This window comes from Protopterus annectens, chromosome 9.part0, assembly GCF_019279795.1.
Source record: "Protopterus annectens isolate FY-2018-M chromosome 9.part0, PAN1.0, whole genome shotgun sequence".
Classification (NCBI taxonomy): Eukaryota; Metazoa; Chordata; order Ceratodontiformes; family Protopteridae; genus Protopterus; species Protopterus annectens.
Window position 1 is genome coordinate 1,290,948,060 of NC_056743.1, and position 21,900 is coordinate 1,290,969,959.

The 21,900-nt window shown below is 44.0% G+C and overlaps 1 protein-coding gene across 3 annotated transcripts in view; it reads right to left on the reverse strand.

The window, feature by feature from the left end:
• OGDH (oxoglutarate dehydrogenase) overlaps positions 1–21,900 on the reverse strand; it is a 1,195,521-nt gene that overhangs the window by 827,181 nt on the left and 346,440 nt on the right. For 2 of the 3 annotated variants that reach the window (XM_044084237.1, XM_044084236.1), the window contains exon 4: positions 1,499–1,601. In XM_044084237.1, coding sequence (XP_043940172.1) covers positions 1,499–1,601 — 103 coding nt within the window. Of the gene's footprint in view, positions 1–1,498; positions 1,602–1,836; positions 1,931–21,900 lie in introns of all 3 variants that reach the window. The other variant, XM_044084238.1, reaches the window with a different exon arrangement.

Genomic DNA, 21,900 nt, shown 5'->3' on the forward strand with positions numbered 1-21,900 from the left:
AGCAGAAGTGTGTAGAACTCTTCTCACGTGCATGTCAGTAAGTTTGGAAAAATCATTTGCTGTGCTGACAAATCCACACTACAGATCATGCTGGATGGAGTTTCATGTAATGCACAAGAGTACGAGTAAGGTCAGGACGGAACCAGTGGCAGAGATGAGCCCTCTTACAATCAAGTAAAGATCAACAGTCAGCAATTCCATGCCGCTTTCCTCAGCAATATCAGGGATGAGGGAAGGTGGCAGAAAACCTAGACGTGCCAAGACACAAGCAGCATACAGAAAGAGTGCCTGAGAATTACTCAAGGTGCACACACACTCACACTCACACTCTCTGCAACTTCCAGTGGGAAGATAGGAATTAATCTGAGGAAGCCATTACTCTCTGTGAAGACTGACACAAAGATACCAACAGCATAACTAAGATCCAGCATTTTTAACAATTCCCTGTGTGACCTACAAATATAATGTACTATTAAACTCAACAACTAGCAGCACCAATGTATGCATTCAGTAGGTCACACAAGCATACAGATATAATACATGAACACAAAAAAGAATACATATCCAGCTCCAGGAACTGCTACCTTGTACAGCCACTATTCCAAGCAACAAACGAGACTGTTCCAAGACAAATACCATTTACATTACAAAAAAAGTACAAAGCTTCACAAATTACAAAAACGCATGACAAGTAGCAGTGGAAGCAGTCAGTGATCTACGTATCAAGAGAGAAGGCAGCACGAGGATGCGTCATGGATTTTGCTTGTTTACCATACTATTTCCAAAGTATATAGCAAAAACCAAATTAAGCACAATCAAGCAACATATTTAATCTCTACATATTCTTTCCACTAGCAGAGATGTTTTATACAATTCTGCAACATTTCTACCCTGGTCTAAAACTCCCCTGCACCTTTAGCACCTGTTGGCACCGTTTGATAAACTTTTCCAGAACCTGCCAGCCTCTACCATGGATAATCTACATAACCAGACAGATTGCTCCACACAGCAAGCTGCCATTCACAAACATGTGCATACATTTTGGAAAATGTTTTAAATATTTAATAAAACTTTGTATTCACAGAGAATCCAAATATTTGAGAATATTAACAAGTACATGGATTTTGCTTTAAATGGCAAACCCAGGATCTGAAAAATCAAAGTTTAAGCTCCGCTTACAACATGACTGCTCTAGAAACACTGCAGACTCTGCATTATTACAGATGACCTACATTTTGAAAATAAAAATATCAGAAACAGATCAATTGTATTAACACTGCAGTTACTCTTGGCATCATGCTGACACACCAGAGTCAAACATAAAACAATTCTCAAAAACTGAAGACAAACTCTGTAATCATAACACTTAAAAAATGCTGCTGAGCAACTCTGATGGGAAGGCAGACATCAGTTCCCTGAAGCAATGTCTTAACGAAACCTGAAACAGACAGAAGATAAGCTTTGTTTAACATAATACTGTCTAGACACCAGCCCTCACCTAGTTTTTCTGGGGATGTGATTATGTCAGTTGGAACAGACGAGTCCAGGTCTGCATCCAGAATTCCAAGTGGATCCAACTGTGCTACATGATGACCTCGAATCTACAAAATGGAGACAGAACAGAAAAGAAAAGCACAAAGAAGAGGGGCCAGGAAAGCAGCAGACAAACACACACAAAAAAGTATGCAGGAGAGGGGAGGGGAAAGAGAAAATTGACACAAAAGGAAACAGAAATAAAAACAAACAGGGAGACAGAAAAACAAAGGATAGAAGAAAGAGGAGAAAGAAGTGTTTATTAACAGAATAATAAAAATTGACATGGAATACAGTTCTCACCGATATTTGTAGAAGCAAGTGATTTTGGTTGACCAGCAAAATTAACACAACTAATGCCAAGAGGATCGAGTTTTGCATAGAGATGACCCCTGACCTGGAAGTAATGACATAGCAATCAATTAACTGCTACTTTGCAAAATACAAATTCTAAAACAAGAGAGGAATGCTCTATACGATAAATAGCTTTCACCTGTTCTGTAGGCGTGCAAGTACTATTCACAGCAATCTACTCAAACATGCAAATAATTCTTCAATGAAAAAATGTAAATATGACACCAATATCCATAACACTATTCATGTCAAAATCTAAAATGATAAGTCGCACCTCAACACTGCATATTTTTCTTCTTTAGAACAATTTAAGACAGCACCATGACACACCAAACAGGACAGTTTTGTTCAAGAAAAGGTGGGTTGTTTTGTCCAGACACAGTTTTAGTTGTAGTAGCATTCTGTATTTTAGTCCAAAATATGTTAAATGGTTCTACTGTCATAACTACCTCCTCAAAAAAAGGAAAAAAATGTGCACACATGTGCCAAGCCTGAAGAAAACACATTCTTGGGTATTGTTTTTACTTAAAGAATTCTAATCAACACGTAGGACTGCCACAGCTAAACCAGTAGGCATTTTCCCTACTGTGGCGTTAAAACGTGGACTGGAAAAAAAAAAAAAAAAAAAAAGACTGTTCAGATAATCAAACATATAATTGAACCAGATAAAAAATCTTGTAAAATTTTTTTTTCCACACAGGGAATACATTATTCAACCATTCAGTGATTCCAGTGGGCAACACAGAATATTTTTTATACACGAGCTGGCTACAAGCTCAAAAAATATGCATACGCGAATACGTACAACGTTTACATATTCAGACTTTATGATTTTTCCTACCCGAAAACTTTTGAAGGCTGCGTTCAGATAATTGACGTTTCAGACAATCGACTCTCTATTGTACAAAGATTCAAAAAAGCAAGCGGTTGAGAGGCTGCCTTTACTACAAACACTTGCATAACTTATTTTACACAGTCTTACTAAAACTATAAAAGTCATTGTACCAGTAGACTACACAAAGCAATACTGATGTGCTTAAGAACATTACAAATTTAATTTCCCTTGTGGCTGTAAGTGATCAGTATGGAAAGTAGAAGGCTTGTGCCAGGGTTTCAGAGTAAATACTGACTGCTGGGAGATATCCACAACTGAGCAGTGACCAAACCACAAGACCCAATCCCTGTCTCCAGGATCTAGGTGAACCCAGAGGAAAGAGGCGGCTTGAAATTTGTTGAAGAAAGACAGGAAAAGTAGGGACATTAGGGTACTCACCCCAATTGCAGGATGCCCAAAGAAATACAAAGGGAGTGGCGAATAAGGACTGCAGGACAGTAAATTCATTTCAACATCTATAAGTACATGGAATTCCTTGCATGTCTATACTACATTCATCACATTATTCACCGTCACAGTCATGAAATCAGGGAATATCCCCAGAGCTCAGGGCCCAGTGGTTCGCTGCTCTGAGCAATTATGTAGGGCATTCCCAGAATGATGGCAACAAAAACCTTACCCTGGCACTGGTTGAATAACCTTGACTTCTGACAACTAGCCAGTTCCAAACTGACATAAATACTTGCTACCACTGTGGAATGCCAAGGTGGTTGCAGTGGCGCAAGCTAAATGGACCCTGGACAAGGGTAGGAGCAACTCTGCCATGAAAGGAATAATCCAACAAATACAGTTAGCCAGAGATTTAAGTTATAACTACCTGCTCACAGCCTTCATCTCCTTGCCATTTGAATTGGGACAAATGGCTGGTCAGCACTGTTCTTCCAAAATAAAATCTCAGATACGTATACAGATCTGAAGAACACAAGATCTTTTCTCCTGGGGATATGGAGAAAAGACAAGGAAGTAAATGGTCTGGTTTAGTGGTGGTTCTGTTACCATTCAGGGCATAAAAGATGTATTAGCAAGTAATATGATTCTGTCTTTCAGAAAATCAAAAATGCTTTTTGCAAAAGCCCAACATTCTGATAGCTTTCTAGCAGAGGTAACAGCCACCAAAAAGGAGGTCTTCCATGAAAATTATATGTGGGGTGTGGAAACAAATGGTTCAAAGGGTGCCAATAGGAGTTTTTCTTGAGACACAGCTGAGGTTCCATGGTTGGGTACTGCCTGTTTTGTGGTCCAAGATGCACGATCCCTTACACAAAACACAAATAATATTGCATCCCAACAATATACAAAACAGCTGGGATCCTCTCTCAGGGTGGGCCTGTGAACCTCTGACCATGGAAATTAAGTCTGCGGCCATAGTCATGATTTCTGTTTCAGGAGTAGGCTGAGGTAAGGCTTTAGCAGTAAGGTGCTTGGTCTTGCTGGCTGCCTTAGCACGTGTGTAGGCCTTAATAGACATGGACATGGGAGGCCTAGCAGCTCCACGTGCAGGAGTGACCTTATCCACAGCAATGGTCTCGGGCATTTCCTCGGTCTCAGTATCCGGAGGAAAATCAATAACTGGCGTCAGTGTGGTCTCCGGTATCGGAGGCATCGGTAATGCGGTGTCTTCGGTTCGGAGCGGTGAAATAACCGTCTCAGAGGGAACCGGGGCACTCGCGGTAGGCTTTGGCGTGGTGTCGGTGGAAGACGCGGGCCGAGGATGTCGGTCCCGGTCTTTTCGTTTCTTAGGAGTCTGCGATGTCGGTAGTTCCGACGGCATTGTATAATCGAATTTTTCGCCGAAAAAGTCTTCAGCAAACTCCGCCCAGCGCCTGAGAGTGCGCTTATTGAAGCGAGCACAGGCGGCACAGGCCGAGACGTCGTGGTCTGGGCCAAGGCAAGGAAGACAGTAAGAGTGGAAATCCTTATGAGGTATTTGTTTACCACAAGACAATTATTTACTTTTTCAGTAATTTCTGACATCGGCTGAGGCAAGAAAAGGTCCCCAACGGGGTACTTAGCTTTTTTGATGACTTCGGATTCGAAGAATACAGGAGGTGACCGACCGGCACTTGCGAACTGCTTCTGCTTCGGGCACCGCACGGCAAGAAAGACTGAAGAAGATGGCGTCGGCTGATGCTTATGTACTCCAGCCGCTCTGACGTCGGAGAGAAGTGCGACATCAGCCGACGTCAGACCCAGACTTTGGAATCCGGCCGACCGAAGGCTGCCTGAGGCAGGACAACCCATATGTTATGACTGCAGTTGCATTCTTGAAGGACATCAGGAGAACGGACAGCTAATGCAGAAGTGAGGAATTCAAACATCTACTGCTATGGGCAAATGCAATTTACACAACTGCACTATGTTCACCATTCCCACTGCTGCTGCAACTTTTATGCTATATGGGTTGATTACCAAAAACTGTCCAAATGAGTAGGTAGGTAGGAAGGATATGGCTCCAGGTGGCCCTAGAGAATGGGGATAAGAAAGCCTACCCTGGATATAGAAAAGGAATCCAGCTTGTAATGTCTTGCAAATACAAGTACAGACAACCATGCAGTTGACTCTAGAATACTTAGAGGCTATACTTTTCCATCAAAGAAGTCAAAGCTCTAGTAGAGTTAACCTTTACACTGCCTGTAACTGGTTTATACTGTGAGCATAACAAAAGGCAATAAAAGAGGACAATCAACTGGAATAGTCTGTTTTGACACAAGTTGTCCTTTCTTTGTCCCAACTTAAGAAACAAATAACTGATCAGTTTTGCTGAAGGACTTAGTTTTGTCAAGACAGTATATGCGCTGCCTATGCAATCCAGAATATGTAGAACCCTTTCTCCTCAGTTCTAAGGATGTGGATAGAAAGAATAGTTGGGTAAAATCATATCATAACCATAGATGTCCTTCTCTTCTATGTTGCAGTATTCTTTACGTATGGGTTGTATTCAGCCAATCGACCCAATGTCCGGCTTGTATACAAAAGCTTAGAGCCACTGCCTGTACGTGGGAAGTTGCATGGAGGCACAGTGAACGTCAGCCATAAAAGGGACATACACACGTACAATCTTCAGAATAAAAATCCCCATAAGGAAAGGAATCCAAAAGGAGGCTAAGGAGATCATCCTAGGAAAGAGCAAGTTGTAAGGGGAAGGCGGGAGGGATAGAATACTGCAACATAGAAGAGAAAGACATCAATGGGTACAGTAAGATTCTACACAACTATTCTATGTCCTTCTATTCAATGTTGCAGTACTCTTTACATACGGGAGAGTGCCAAAGCCCAGCAGGTAGGATAGAGTAGGAAAAAGCTAAGAAGAAGCACTTTCCAGGAATCCATGGAGGACTGCCCTGGACAGTACAGTTGTGTACCTACCATAAATGTAGATGTTAGAGTGTATTCACTGTTGCAGTCATTACTCTTGGGTTATCCTGCTGGCAGGCTACCTGCAGTCGGCCAGAATTCAAAAGTCTAGGTCCGGCGTCGGTTGCTGCCACCTCTTCCCTGACGTCAGTGAGCCAGGGGTATAAAAGATGCAGCCAACGCCATTTTCTTCAGTTTTTCTTGCCCTAGATGTCACAGGTGCCCCAAATAGGTAGGCTGAAAAATATATAAATAAGAAATGCATGCACAAAAATAACATTCATCTAAAAGCAAATACACCAAAAAGGTTGTATAGGATAGAGAAGTGCAGATATGTCCCAGCAAAGAGAAGGGGGATGGTGGGTGGGTAACCTGGACTGCAACAGTGAATACACTCGAACATCTACATTTATGGTAGGTACACAACTGTACTATGTTCATCGTGTTTCACTGTTGCAGTCGTTACTCTTGGGTTGAATCCCAAAGCTGAGGATGGGTGGCTGGGCTAAATTGGATTAGGAGAGGCTATGAGGCCCTGCAGAACTGCAGTGGCAAAGCCTGCTCTGGACTTAGAGTAGAGAGGCAAGTGGTAGTGCTTTGTAAAAAAGTGTGCACTGAACTCCAAGTTGCAGCCTCTAAGATTTCTTTGGCTGGTACTGCTCTGAGGAAGGCTGCTGAAGTGGCTGCTGCTCTGGTGGAATGTGGCCTAATGCCCTTAGGCACTGACTTGCCATGTTGAGAATAGCAGAAACGGATGCAATGGCCTATCCATTTAGAAATAGTCTGTTTTGAGATAGCCTTTCCTTGTGATCCTGCAGCATATGACACTAAAAGTTGCTCAGTCTTTCTGAAAGCTTTAGTTCTGTCCAAGTAGAAGCGTAACTGCCTGTGTATGTCCAAAGAATGCAGAATTTTCTCACCCTTGTTCTGTGGATTTGGGTAAAAGGTAGGCAAAGTGAATGGTTTGATTGAGGGCCACACTGGACACCACCTTAGGCATAAATGTAGGGTTTGTCCTCAGAGAAACCCTGTCTTGATGAAAAATGATGAAAGGTTCCACAGCCATGAGTGCTTATAACTCCGAGACTCGCCTTGCAGAGGTTATGGCTAGGAGCAGAGCTGTTTTCCAGGATAAGAATTTAATATCTGCTGTTGATGCTGGCTCGAAAGGAGGCAGTGTGAGTTTTTCCAAAACATAATTGAGGTCCCAGGCCGGAATTGGTGCTCTCCTTGGAGGCCTGATGTTTTTGGCCGCCTCTGAGGTACTGCCTTATTAAAGGATGAGAAAAGATAGGTGGTTTCGTATTGTAATGTGCAGAAATGGCAGAGGCATGAATCTTTAATGATGAGAAAGAAAGGCTTTTGTTCAGCATCTCAGTTAGGTATTGTAAAATCTGAGGAATATTTGGCGCAGACGTGTCAATGCTTTTTTCATGGTTCCAAGCACAAAATCTCTTCCATTTTTCTGCATAAGATTTTCTGGTACTGGGCCTCCTGGCCTCCAAGATAACATCCATAACAGCTTTTGAAAGAGCATTTTTCTGAATGGCTACAGTATATGCCATGCTGCCAGATTTAAGGTCCTGAGTTGGCTGTGCAGGATCTGATTGTTTTGTCGGGTCAGCAAGTGAGAAGTTTAAGGCAATATCCATGCTGGACCTTGAGACAAGCTCTTTAGGATTGGGTACCAGTGCTGGCGTGGCCAGTGTGGTGCAATCAGAATCATTTTTGGCTTCTCTTGTCTGACCCTGAGGAGTACTCTGGAAAGGAGAGGTAGTGGGGGAAAAGCATATACTGTTAGATTTTTCCAGCTGAATGACAGGGTGTCCACTTTCCATGCTTGCTTGTGGTAAATCCTTGAGTAAAATCTTTGCAATTAACAGTTGTGAGGGGAGGCAAATAGATCTATGTCTGGGCATCCCCATTTCCTTATTACCATCCTGAAGACTTGTGGATCCAGTTTCCATTCGTGGGGATCCATGAGGTTTCTGCTTAGTTAGTCTGCCAGAGTATTTGTTTTTCCTGGCAGGAATTGTGCTTACAGGTGAACTTGATAAGCCAGTGCTGTCTCCCATAAGGTCATTGCTTGTCTGCAGAGGGGGTAGGAATGAGTACCTCCCTGCTTGTTTATGTACCACAAGACCGCAGTGTTGTCTGTTTTTATCAGTAATTGTCCTGGATGAAGCAAGTCCTTGAAAGCTGTCAGTGCATTTTGAACAGCTAGCATCTCTTTTTAATTGATGTGAAGATGCATCTGGTTTACAGGCCATGTGCCCTGAATACATTTTCCTGCCATATGGGCACCCCAGGCATAATCTGATGCATCCGTTGTCAGTGTTTGTCTGGCTGTGGGTAAACTGAATGGCAGACCCTTGTTGTGGTGACAGGCTTCTGCCCACCATCAAAACTCCTGTTGTAGGCAGGGAATGCGTGCAACTACTGTCTCCAGGCTGTGGCAATGCTGAGTCCAAACACTTTTCAGATACCATTGTAGTTTCCTCATATGCAGTCTGGCATATGGAATTAGTAGAATGCAAGACGCCATGAAACCCAAGGCCTGCAGAATTTTCCTTGCAGATAAGTGGGTTTATGTTGCCAATTTGTTGAAGTATGTAGTCAGTTGTTTTTGCTTGTCTGGTGTGAGATAAGCCATCTGGGCAGTTGTATTTAAGCTTGCTCCCAGGAATATTATCTCTTGAGAGGGCACTAGTTTTGATTTCTTTTCTTTTACTGTGTACCCTAGGGCAATTCGTAATTTTTGTTTTTACAAACACCAGATGCTTTAGAAGAATGTCTTTGTTCTCTGCTTGAATTAGGCAGTCGTCCAAGGAGGGATATATTTGAATTCCTTTTTGTCTGCAAAATGCAATTACTGGTGCCAGGCATTTTGTGAAGACCCTGGGCGCAGTAGATAAGCCAAAGGACAGTGCAGAGAGTTGGTAATGCATTGAGCCAGCTATGAATCTGCGGTATCTTCTGCAAGATTGTCTGATTGGGACATGCAGGTATGCCTCTTTTAGGTCCAAAGTTACGAGCCAAGCCCTCTTGCCCAGCATGGGCAGTAGCTGCTGAAGAGTCAACATCTTGAATTTTGGAACTTCCAGAAACGTATTTAGTATAGACAGGTCCAGAATTGGTCTCCAGGTTTTGTTCTTCCTGGGTACTAGGACAAGTCTGGAATAAAATCCTTGACCCTGCTCTTGTTGTGGTACTTGCTGGCCCTCAAGTCCATGAGGGCTGTAATTTGGTTTTGTGCCTCTGTCCATTGATTGTGTGGCAGGTCTGGTATGCCCTTGACCTTGGTAGAGTGTGAAAATGGAACCTGTAGCCTTGGGACACTATGTTCAGAACCCATTTGTCTTGGGTAACCATTTGCCAATTTGATGAAAAATGTGCTAGTTTTCCCCCTAAGAGGGCTGTCAAAAGAAAAAGTACAGTTTTGTACCTACCATAAATGTAGATGTTCGAGTGCTAATACAGCTGCAGTCATAACAGATGGGTGCTCCTGCCGTCAGGCGGGTCCTCGGTCGGCCGAATTCCAAAGTCTAGGTCCAGCATCGGTGGTCGTCGCTTCTTCCCCGACGTCAGTGCGACAGGGGTATAAAAGAACCAGCCGACGCCATTTTCTTCAGTTTTTCTTGCCCCATATGTCAGGTGCCCCCAGAAGGAAGGCAATACATAAATTTGTGTAATAAAGCAATGCCATATAATCAAAATACAGTAGTGCAAGCAAATACACCATAAATGAATACTCCAATCAGGTTGTATGAGAAGGTGTTAGCCAATAGGCCTGTCCCAAGAGGGGAAGGAGGGAGGGAAACCTGGACTGCAGCTGTATTAGCACTCGAACATCTACATTTATGGTAGGTACAAAACTGTACTATGCTCATCGTGCATACAGCTGCAGTCATAACAGATGGGCAGAATACCAAAGCTAAGAAAGGGGTGGTAGGCACTAGGTGGAACTAGGAGGAGCCAGAATGCCCTGCAAGACTGCAGTGGCAAAACCTGCTCTAGATTTGGAGTATAATGGAAGGTGGTAGTGCTTGGAGAAGGTATGCACAGAACTCCATGTGGCTGCTTCCAAAATATCTTTGGTAGGAACTCCTCTGAGGAAAGCTGCAGAGGTAGCTGTGGCCCTTGTGGAGTGAGATCTGATGCCTGTAGGAACAGTTTTGCCATGAAAAGAATAACAAAAGCGTATGCAGTGGGCTATCCATTTTGAGATTGTCTGTTTGGAAATTGGCTTCCCTTGAACTCCTATAGCATAGGACACAAAGAGCTGTTCTGATTTTCTGAAAGGCTTTGTTCTGTCCAAATAATAATGCAGTTGTCTGTGGATGTCCAAGGAATGTAGTAATCTCTCCCCTTTGCTTTGAGGATTAGGATAAAAGGTAGGCAAGTGTATAGCCTGATTCAAAGCTACCCTGGATACCACCTTTGGCATAAAGGACGGGTTGGTTCGTAAGGAAACTCTGTCCTGATGGAAGATGATAAAAGGCTGCACAGCCATGAGGACTTGTAGTTCCGATACCCTACGAGCTGAGGTAATAGCCAGAAGGAAAGCTGTTTTCCAGGACAAATATTGCAAATCTGTTGAGGCAGCTGGCTCAAAAGGAGGCAAGGTCAGCTTTTCTAGAATGAAATTGAGATCCCTAGCAGGTATTGGTTGTTTCCTTGGGGGTTTTATATTTTTAGCCCCTCTGAGGAACTGTCTTAAGAGGGGGTGAGAGAATAAAGGTGGATCAGTGTTGTATTCTGCAGAAATGGCTGAGGCATGGATTTTGATGGAGGAGAATGAAAGTCCACTGCTTAGCAGCCCAGCTAGATACTGTAATATTTGAGGTACATTCAGTTTTCCAGGATTTTGGCCCTTTTTCTCATTCCAGGCACAAAACCGTTTCCATTTTGCGGAGTAAGCTTTTCTAGTAGACGGCCTTCTGGCCTCCAGAATGACATCCTGCACCTCCTTGGAGAGTAGGGTCTGTTGTGATGTTAAGGAATCTTCCACGCGGCTAGATTGAGTGTTTTCAGCTGACTGTGAAGAGTTTTGAAGCTGTGCTGAGTCAGAAGAAGAGGCATTAGAGGCAGGGTCCATGGTGGAGAATGCGTCCGGCTCCTCAGGAGTGGGTACCAGTGTTGTCTTGGCCAGTCTGGAGCAATGAGAATCATCTTTGGTCTGTCTGCTCTGGTTTTTAATAGAACTTTGGGCAGCAGAGAAGAGGTGGGAAGGCATAAACTGTCACTGTTGTCCAACTAAAAGAGAGAGCATCCACTCTCCAGGACTTTGGATGAAAAATCCTTGAGCAGAATTTTGTCAATTGGTGATTTTTGTGGGAGGCAAAGAGATCTATGTCTGGCCTTCCCCATGCTTGAATTATCTCTGTAAAAACTTGAGGATGCAACTTCCATTCGTGTGGATCCGTCATATTTCTGCTTAGCTTGTCTGCCAGCGTGTTTTCCTTGCCTGGCAAGTACTGTGCTTGAAGTTCGATTTGTAAGTCCAGAGCCATGTTCCAAAGTGACATGGCCAGCCTGCATAGGGGGTATGAATGGGTTCCTCCCTGTTTGTTTATGTACCACATTACTGTGGTGTTGTCTGTCCTTATCAATAGTTGACCTGGATGCAGCAGGTCTTTGAAAGCTATAATAGCATTTATTACTGCTAGCATTTCCTTTTGATTGATGTGAAGGTGCTTTTCTTTTTGGGACCATTTGCCCTGAATGCACCGATCTGTCATGTGCGCCCCCCAGGCGTAGTCCGAGGCGCCTGTTGTGATGACTTGATTTGCTTGAGGCTTGCTGAATGGGAGACCTGTGTTTGTTTGGCATGGTTGAGCCCACCACAGAAATTCCTTTTGAAGACATGGAATTAGTGGTATTATTGTTTCCAAACTGTGGCTGTGTTGAGACCATAGGTTTTTCAGGTACCACTGAAATTTCCTCATATGCAGCTTTGCACATGGGATTAGTAGGATGCAAGATGCCATGAATCCCAGAGCCTGCAGGATTTTCCTTGCAGTCAGCCTGGTGAAATTTGCTAGTGTTCTGAAGTATTGAGTTAGTTGCCCCTGCTTCTCTGGCGTGAGGTAGGCCATCTGGGTGTTTGTGTCCAAGTTGGCACCCAGGAAAATTATTTTCCGAGAGGGTATTATCCTTAATTTCTTTTTGTTGACTGTGTATCCCAGAGAATTCAACAACATTATTACATAAGCCAGATGTTTTAGAAGTATGTGCTTGCTGTCCGCTTGGATCAGGCAGTCGTCCAAAAAGGGGTATATTTGTATCCCTTGAAGTCTGCAGTAGGCAATTACTGATGCCAGACCTTTTGTGAATACTCTGGGCGCAGTAGATAAGCCAAGGGGCAATGCAGAGAATTGATAATGGGTTGAACCTGCAAGAAATCTGAGGTATCTTCTTCAATTTTGTCTGATTGGGACATGCAGGTATGCCTCCTTGAGGTTCAATGTTACCAGCCAAGACTCCTTGCCCAGCATGGGAAGAAGCTGCTGCAAAGTGAGCATCTTGAATTTTGGTACGAGTAAAAATGTGTTTAGGATGGATAGGTCCAAAACAGGTCTCCAATCTTTTCCTTTCCTTGGTACCAGGAATAGTCTGGAATAAAAACCTTGACCTTGTTCGTGAGTAGGTACCTCTTGAATAGCTTTCATGTCCATGAGATCTGAAATTTGTCTTTGTGCCTCTGCCCTTTGATTGTGTGGCAGGTTTGGCATGCCTCTCATTTTTGGAAGGGTGTGAAAATGGAATCTGTAGCCTCTGTTTATAATGTCCAGGATCCATTTGTCTTTTGTGACAATATGCCAATTTTTTGAAAATAATGCCAGTTTTCCGCCTAAGGGTGCTGCCATTTGAGCCTTGCTTGGCATGCAAAGGGGAAAGTCATTGGGCTTGTTTTCTGAATGGCTGCGAACTATCCTCACCACCTCTTTGTGTAGGAGCTTGCCATTGTCTGCCTCTAAACGATCCTTGGGATTGCCCTCTGCCCCTCAGGCGCCTGTATCTACCTCTTTGGGGTCTGTCCATGGCTGGAAAGGACCAATTTTTGGAAGGCCAATTTCTACTGAAACGTGGGGGTTGTACCTGTAGAAAATGTTTCACGGTTTGCATTGATTTAGCCTTTTCCTCCATTTTCTTTAATACCTCCTCAGCATTAGCACCAAATAATACATCCTTTTGTAGAGGGGCATCTAGTAATTTAGCTTTGACATGATCTGGTAAGGTTTGTTCCTTGAGCCAGGCATGTCTACGTATGACTGATCCTGTAACAGCAGCTCTACATGAGGCCTCTAGAGCATCAAAACCACATTGCAAGGTATGTTTACCCACTTGTTCTGTACTATGCATCAAATCCTGCAACTCCTTCAAGTCTGGTTGTTCAGGTTGTGACATTTTGCTTCGCAATTGTGATAACAGAAACTGTTGGTACTTTAGCATATGGAACTGGCAGTTTAATGCCCTCATGGTTAAGGTGGCCGAGGTATATACCTTTTTCCCCACCTTTCTAAGGATCTGGAATCTCTCTCGGAAGGTAATGGATTTTTAGCAGTGGAGGCCTTAATTCCCTTGGGGCCCTGTGAGATGGTTTCTGGGTCAGCCGCATGGCTTTTGTATAGAAATTGGTGTGAGTCAGGAACCCGGTAGTACCTGTCAGGCTTGACTGGGGCTGGAGGTAAAGAATCCGGGTTAAGGCAGGCCTCCGAGTACACATCATCTAGTATGTCCAAGACAGGAGGTATAGCCAGAGGCCTGTGCTGAGGTAGCAAGAGAAAATCCCTAAGCCTTTTCTTGGAATCCGAGTACTCTTGGCCTTCCCAGTGGAAGTGTTCCCTTAAGGTATGCAAGATTTCCCCAAATGAGTAATCCTCTGGGGGGGATACAGAGGGAATGGACTCCTCTGCATCAGAATCTTCAAAAGGGGAGTAAGAATGTTCCTGTTCATCAGAGTGCTCTGATATAATGGAGGCCTGATCAGAGGAGGGGGATTCTTCCTCCACTCTGGGCCTTTTGTCCGGGGTTGAGAACCCCTGATAAGAGAAATTAAATCCTCAGCCATTTTAAGCATCTGTTTTTTAGGCATGGGGCCTGGAGATGGGCCCTGTGTAGCTTGTCTCTTAGAATGCATGGCTACTTTAGACTTAGTGAAAGCCTTGATGGAAAAAGAAGAGGAAGGTCTGAAGACACCTTGAGAGGAGGCAGACCTGTCTACATTTTGAGATTCACCACCAAGAGTGGCTTCGGTATCTGTAGTCAGGGTGTGGGCGAGGCCTGCGACTGGCACAGAAGACACCGCCAATGAAGTGTCGTCGGTAGTCAGGGGCTGCGTAGGCGCCTCGCTGAGAACCGGACCACCTGTAGTCGGCTTTGGCGTGGTGTCGGTAGAGGCCGCGGACCTCGTGAGTCGGTCCTTATCTTTGCGCTTTTTAGACAAAACTGGAGTCGGCGTATCAGACGACATAATATAGTTACATTTTTTGCCAAAATAATGCTGGGCGAACTCCGCCCGACGCTTAATGGTGCGTTCGTTGAATGTAGCACAAAAACGACAGACCGAGACGTCGTGGTCTGGGCCTAAACAAGGAATACAGAGGGAATGAAAATCCTTATGCGGTATTTGCTTCCCACATGAAATACAATTATTAACTTTGTCTGACATCGGTCTGAGGCAAGAAAAGTTTCCCCAACGGGGTACTTCGCTTTCAAGAAGACTTCGGTTGCAAAATTTTCGTAATTTCAGGACCTGGCCGACCTGCACTTGCGAACTGCTTCTGCTTCGGGCACCGCGCGGCAAGAAAGACTGGAGAAAATGGCGTCGGCTGGTTCTTTTATACCCCTGTCGCACTGACGTCAGGGAAGAAGCGACGACAACAGACGCCGGACCTAGACTTTGGAATTCGGCCGACCGAGGACCCGCCTGACGGCAGGAGAACCCATCTGTTATGACCGCAGCTGTATGCACGATGAACATCTGCTTGGAACTGGTAGAGGAAAGTCATTGGGACGGTTTCCTGTAAGGCTGTGATTTGTCTTCTCCGCTTTTGGAGGTAGGAGCACCCCATTGTTTAGGCCTGTATGAGCCTTCAGGCTGAGATCTGCCTCTGGGACGCCTGTATCTGCCTCTTTGTGGTCTGTCCGAGACTGGAAAGGACCAATTTTTAGAAGGCCAGTTTCTGCTAAACCTGGGTGGCTGTACCTGTAAGAAATCCTTGACTGTCTGCATGGATTTTGCTTTATCCTCCATTTGTTTCAACACCTCTTCTGCTTTAGTACCAAACAAAGTATCATGCTGTAATGGTGCATCTAATAATTTTGCTTTAACATGATCTGGCAGATTTTGTTCCTTTAACCAAGCATGCCTTCTAATAACAGAACCTGTAACAGCTGCCCTGCAAGAGGCCTCCAGTGAATCATAACCACATTGCAAAGTATGCTTTCCCACTTGTTCAGTTGCATGCAATAAATCTTGCAGTTCCTTGTTCTCTGAACATTCAGCATTTGTCAACATCTTCTGTTTAAGTTTGTTTGCGTCTTTCGGCTTTTCCCGGTTAGGGGTCGCCACAGTGGAACTCCGGTCCGCTAATGATTGGAAGTAGATTTTTACGTACTGGCTTGCCGGGCCTAATGCACAACCTTCAACGAAGGCACGCCCATTCACGCATGTCGCTACACAGAAGACGCTCTGAGAATCGAACGGGAAACGTCTAACTGTGAGGCGACAACACTACCGCAGCACCAATACAGCAGTTATTGCTGATATTTAAGCATATGAAATTGACAATTTAAAGCCCTTACAGCCAGGGTGGCAGAAGTGTAAACTTTTTTCCTCCATCTGTCTAGAGCCCTAGAATCCCTATCAGAGGGAACAGGGTTTTTTGCTGTGGAAGCTTTAACCCCCTTGGGACCCTGAGATATAGTTTCTGGGTCAGCAACGGGGTTTTTATTTAGGAATTTATGAGAATCCGGGACCCTGTAGTATCTGTCTGGCTTAGCAGGTGTAGGGGGTAAAGAGTCAGGGGACAATCTGGACTCTGAAAATACATCTACAATGTCTAGAACAGGTGGAATAGCAAGGGGTCTGTGCTGAGGAAGAAGCAGGAAGTCTCCGAGCCTTTTCTTAGACTCAGAATAATCTTGACTCTCCCAGTGGAAATGCTCCCTCATAGTATGCAGTGTTTCCTCAAAAGAATAGTCCTCAGGAGGAGAGGCTGAAGGAATGGATTCTTCAGCATCAGAATCCTCATAGGGAAGCATAGAATAATCCTGTTCAGAAAAGGAATCAGAGGAAATAGATACCTGATCAGAGCAATCATACTCTGTCTCTTCCCTAGGCCTCTTATCAGGAGGGGGATGGGAGCCCCTGATTAAAGTAATTAGGTCTTCGGCCATTTTGAGCATCTGTTTTTTAGGCATGGAAGTCTGAATAGGAGAATGTTGTACTTGTTTCTTTGTCTTTAGAGCTGCTTTAGTCTTTGTCTTTGAAGCAGAGGATGACTTAACATATAGCTGTGTAGGTCTGGACACCCCCAGAAGCAGATGCCTGCTCAGAGGCTCTGGACCCATCTGAAAGAATGATTTCAGAGTGTCCAATACCTCGAGTTTCCAGAGGCCCAGTTGGCTCCATGTGGGAGTCAGTAGCGGCCTGTGGCTCTGAGGTAGCAGGTGCCAGGGGCTGCGAAAGCGCCTCACTGAGAACCGGCAACTGGCCTAGAAGAGGCTTCTTCATCCGTTTTGGATCTCAGATGCCTATCCTTGTCCTTGCGCTTTTTGTAAACTCCGGTTATCGGCTATTCCGCCGGCATTATAGAATTAAATCTTCGGCCAAAGTAATGAAATACAAAATCGAACAGAAGCTTTATAGTGCATTGGTTGAATCTAGCACAAAACCGACAGCTAGCTACGTTGTGATCAGGGCCTAGACAAGGAATACAGTAAGAGTGGAAATCCTTCTGACTGAACAAGACATGGATCTAGTGTTATGGCAAGTACCTAACTTTTGTATCAGATGTATTTTCCTTCAGGCTCAGTTTGCAAAGGAGTTATGACTTTGTACTTCACTGTTTTCCTTACACAACACAAGGCAGTAGTGCTGTCACCACTAATAAGGATCCAGGAGACAACAGCTGATTCAGAGCTTTCGGGGCATTTATCAGTGCCATCATTTCCTTCAGATTTGTGTCTCCACTAGTGTTGTGGAACCCAGATTCCTTGCACCCTGAGAAACAACACCCCATGCAAAATCTGAAGCACTATATAGGATGGGTTGGGAGCACAGAGAAACGGACTTCTGAGCTGAAAAGGTCTCGACAGGCCCACTAGCGAAGTTCTTTCTTCACAAAGATGGAAACGGAGATTAGAAATGAAAGCGGATGAGATTGCTGTATTCAAACTGATTTCTTTGAATTTTTTTTTGTGTGGTCTGGGAAGACATATCAAAAGGTTTGAAAAGGCCATGAGCCCTAGCACTCTTGGAAATATCCTTGTAGTTGATATGGTTTGAAGAAAAAGTCCGGCAAAGTGCTGACATTTTTGCTCTAAACATAGTGGCAGTGTAAGGAGTAAAGATTTAGTACTTTATATCTTTCTTTTTAGGACAAACATTTGACACTACAGATGTTCTTTTCAAAACATCTTTATACTCTTTCCAAAGAAGAAAGAGAACTCTTACTGTAACATACAAACACTGTTACAAAGTAAAACTGGGCATATGTATGCACTATAAATCGGAGTCTGACACTTACTGTCCCCCTAATGCTAAAATTCTTTTTAACACTGCTCTGAGTTGTCGCATACCTCTACATTTAATCAAATAAACATGCTTGACTTACGATATTCACTTTTGATTTTCAAGTTTTTCACCATTGTCAATCCTGCTTCTGTTTTGCTTAGGATAAAAGGGACAAGATTTAGCTAGGTATTATGTACTGAATTTAAGAGTTTAGGTGAAACATCTGCTTTACAGATGCCACAGTCTTGCCCCTTTTCGCAAGTCTTTTGAAAAACTCCTTGAGCAGAGGAGGTCAGTATTTACATGTTCGAGAAGGAGTTGAGCCCTATTCCAGGCATGTCAATTACTGAACCTGCAACTAATGCCTTACAAGACATACCAACAGCAGGACTGCTTTGAAATCTAAGCTGAAAGGTCACAACGTTCAACCATATCCTGCTTCAGATTCTTATCTTTATGTCCTCTATCTCAGTCATCCTCTCTCTTCCAGCAGAGATTGCTAATAGGAAAGTACATGGGACCAGAAATTCATGGTTCTGAAAGAAGGTGCAGAAGAATTATGAATACCTCCCAATTGTCAAATATTCTGCTCTTCCTGTCGTTGAAAAAGTACAGCTATGTAAATCCTACTTGCCTGTAATAGTTCAAATTCCTCACCGTCTCAGGGCATTTTGGTTTATATGCCCATGTAACCCAGTACTAGCCAGCTTTCAAAAGCGTAGACTCCCCTCCCTCTCTCTCCTCCTGTGGCAGCTAACTGGCTGTTTCCGGAGAAGGAAGCCTTCAGCTGTCAGAGGGAGTGAGTGTTCAGGCTTTTTCACTTCCACGAGGGAGTGGAAAGTAGCTGAAGTCAGAATAATCTGGCAAAAGTAAATCTGCAGCCAGTCACAATACCATGTAAAAGAATCCAACAACCACTGAATAAGAGAGGTTGAAACCCACCTCAACTATGCACTATCTAGGGAATGACTAGTGGGTACTGCCACGGAGACAGTAAGGAATTTGAACACCTACTGTTGCAGATACGTAGGACTTGCACAACTCTGTACTATGTTCACCATTCCCACTGCCTCAGTGGTATTTTGGGTAGATCTCCAAACCTTATCCTTCCACCTTCACAAGTAGGATAAGGATCCAGGAACCCCTGGAAAATGATAATAGCAAAGCCTGCTCTGGACCTTGAAAAGGAATCCAGTTTGTAGTGTTCGGAGAAAGTATGGACAGAGAACCAAGCAGCTACTTCCACACTTGTTTCTAAAATACACTCCTTTCCAATATGCCATTGAAAAAGATAAGGCCCTAATAGGGTGAACCTTAGCCTTGCCTGGAACAGATTTACCATGGTAGGAGTAACAGAAGATTGAAGAGGAGGAGCTCACAGCACTAAGGAAAATGAAAGCAGCATGCTCAGATGAGGTCATAGCAGATTTGAGAGATATGCTGGCTCTTGAAGGTACTCATAGCAGTGTGGAGAAAGTCACATCCCAGATGACTGGAGAATAAACATATTTGTGACAGTGTTCAAGAACAAAAGGGAACATTCGCAACTGTGGGCAGTACAGAGGTATCAAACTCCTGTCACACTGCATGAAATTTATGGAGGGCGACTGATAAAAGAATATGCAGAGTAACAGAAATTAAGATGGCAGATGAGCAGTTTGGATTCAAATCACAATGTAGCACAACTGACCCGATGTTTGCAATGAGACCAATAGTTGAGAAGAAGCTAAAATGAGGAGAGAGTCTAACTGGGCATTCGTAGACTTGGAGAAAGCATATGACAAAAGTCCCAAGAAAGCTGATTTGGACAGTCCTGAAGTCCCAGAAACATTCAGAGAATTAGTGCAAGCTATGACAAGGTCCCAATGACTCAAGTACAAACAGTGTTTTGTCTCACAGAGGGGTTCCCAGTAGGAGTGGGTGTGCACCACTGTTCAGCTCAGAGTCCGCTGCTGTTCATATTGGTGATGGACTACATTAGCAAATAGGTCAAAGTGGACAGATCAACAAACTTGCTGCATGCAGAAGACGGGGCATTACAGGCAGACTCTGGGCAAGAACTTCAGCAAAGTACAGGGGAATAGAATGCAAAACTGAAGGCACAAAGGATGAAATGGAGAACAGATAAGACAATTACAATGGCAGCAAATGGTGCAGTTGAAAAGAAGCTGATAATTGAAACAGAAGGGAAAATATGCAACAGTTTAACAACTTCAAGCATCTGGGAGGGGTGGATGAGTAGAAAGGAAGTCTGAATGAGGAGCTAGCTTAAAAGTAAGGGGCACAAAACAGTGGTGTGACCAATAGAAAGTACAGTTTTGTACCTACCATAAATGTAGATGTTCGAGTGTATATACTGCTGCAGTCATCACACTTGGGTTATCCTGCCGTCAGGCAGTCCCGCAGACGGCTGGCGTCGGTTGTCGTCGCTTTTTCCCTGATGTCAGAGCGACAGGGGGATAAAAGAGGCAGCCGACGCCATTTTCTTCAGTTTTTCTTGCCCCAGATGTCAGGTGCTCCCAACTAGGAAGGCAATACAAATAACTATGCAAAAATACCTTCGTAGATAAACAATAGTATTAGCTGTTAGCAAATAACACCATGTAGACATGCATCCAATAGATTGATGTACATGGAGTTATAACTAACACCCTGGTATGTAGAGGGGATGGTGGGAGGGTAACCTATATACACTCGAACATCTACATTTATGATAGGTACAAAACTGCACTATGTTCATTGTGTTATACTGCTGCAGTCATCACTCTTGGGTTGAATCCCAAAGCTATGGATGGGTGGCTGGTACTAAACTGGGTTAGGTGAAGCTAGGATGCCCTGCAGAACTGCAGTGGCAAAACCAGCTCTGGTTTTTGAGTACAATGGAAGGTGGTAGTGCTTGGTAAAGGTGTGCACTGAACTCCAAGTAGCTGCCTCCAGAATGTCCTTGGTTGGAACCCCCCTGAGAAAGGCTGCTGAGGTTGCTGTACCCTGGTAGAATGGGACCTAATATTAACAGGCACTGCTTTCCCATGGTGCGAGTAGCAAAAGCGGATACAATGTGCTATCTATTTGGAGATGGCCTGTTTTGTAATAGCCTTTCCTTGTGAACCTGCAGCATAGGATACAAAGAGTTGGTTAGTTTTTCTGAAGGTCTTTGTCTTATCCAAATAGTAACGTAGCTGTCTGTGAATGTCCAAATAATGAAGGAGTCTTTCGCCTTTATTCTGGGGGGTTGGATAAAAGGTGGGTAAATGAATGGTCTGATTCAAAGCCACACTGGATACTACCTTTGGCATAAAGGTGGGGTTAGTTCGTAAAGAGACTCTGTCCTGATGGAAAATGATGAAAGGTTCCACTGCCATAAGTGCCTGTAGTTCTGAGACCCTGCGTGCTGAGGTGATAGCCAGCAACAGAGCCGTTTTCCATGACAAGTATTGTAGTTCTGCTGAGAAATCTGGTTCGAAAGGAAGCAGTGTTCATTTTTCTAAAACGAAGTTGAGGTCCCAAGCTGGCGTTGGGGGTTTTCTGGGGGGTCTTATATTCTTAGCCCCTCTGAGAAACTGCCTTAGTAAAGGGTGTGAGAATATGGGAGGATCCGTATTATACTGAGCTGAAATGGCTGAAGCATGGATCTTAATGGATGAGAAAGAAAGGCCTTTGTGTAGCATCTCAGTTAAGTATTGCAGTATTTGAGGAATGTTTGGTATCCAAGGATTTTGGCCTTTAACCTGGTTCCAATGCACAAAATCTTTTCCATTTGTCTGAGTAAGTTTTTCTGGTGCTGGGCCTCCTGGCCTCCAAAATGACATTCAGGACGTCCTTTGAGAGAAGTGTCGATAGATAATTCAAGGTATTCTCCATGCAGCTAAATTTAAAGTCCTAAGCTGACTGTGAAGGATCTGAAAGTTTTGCTGAGTCAACAGAAGTGGGAGATGAGGTAAGATCCATGGAGGGCTGCGAGTCAAGGTCCTTGTGGCCAGTCCGGAGCAATGAGGATCATTTGTGGTCTCTCTGATCTGAC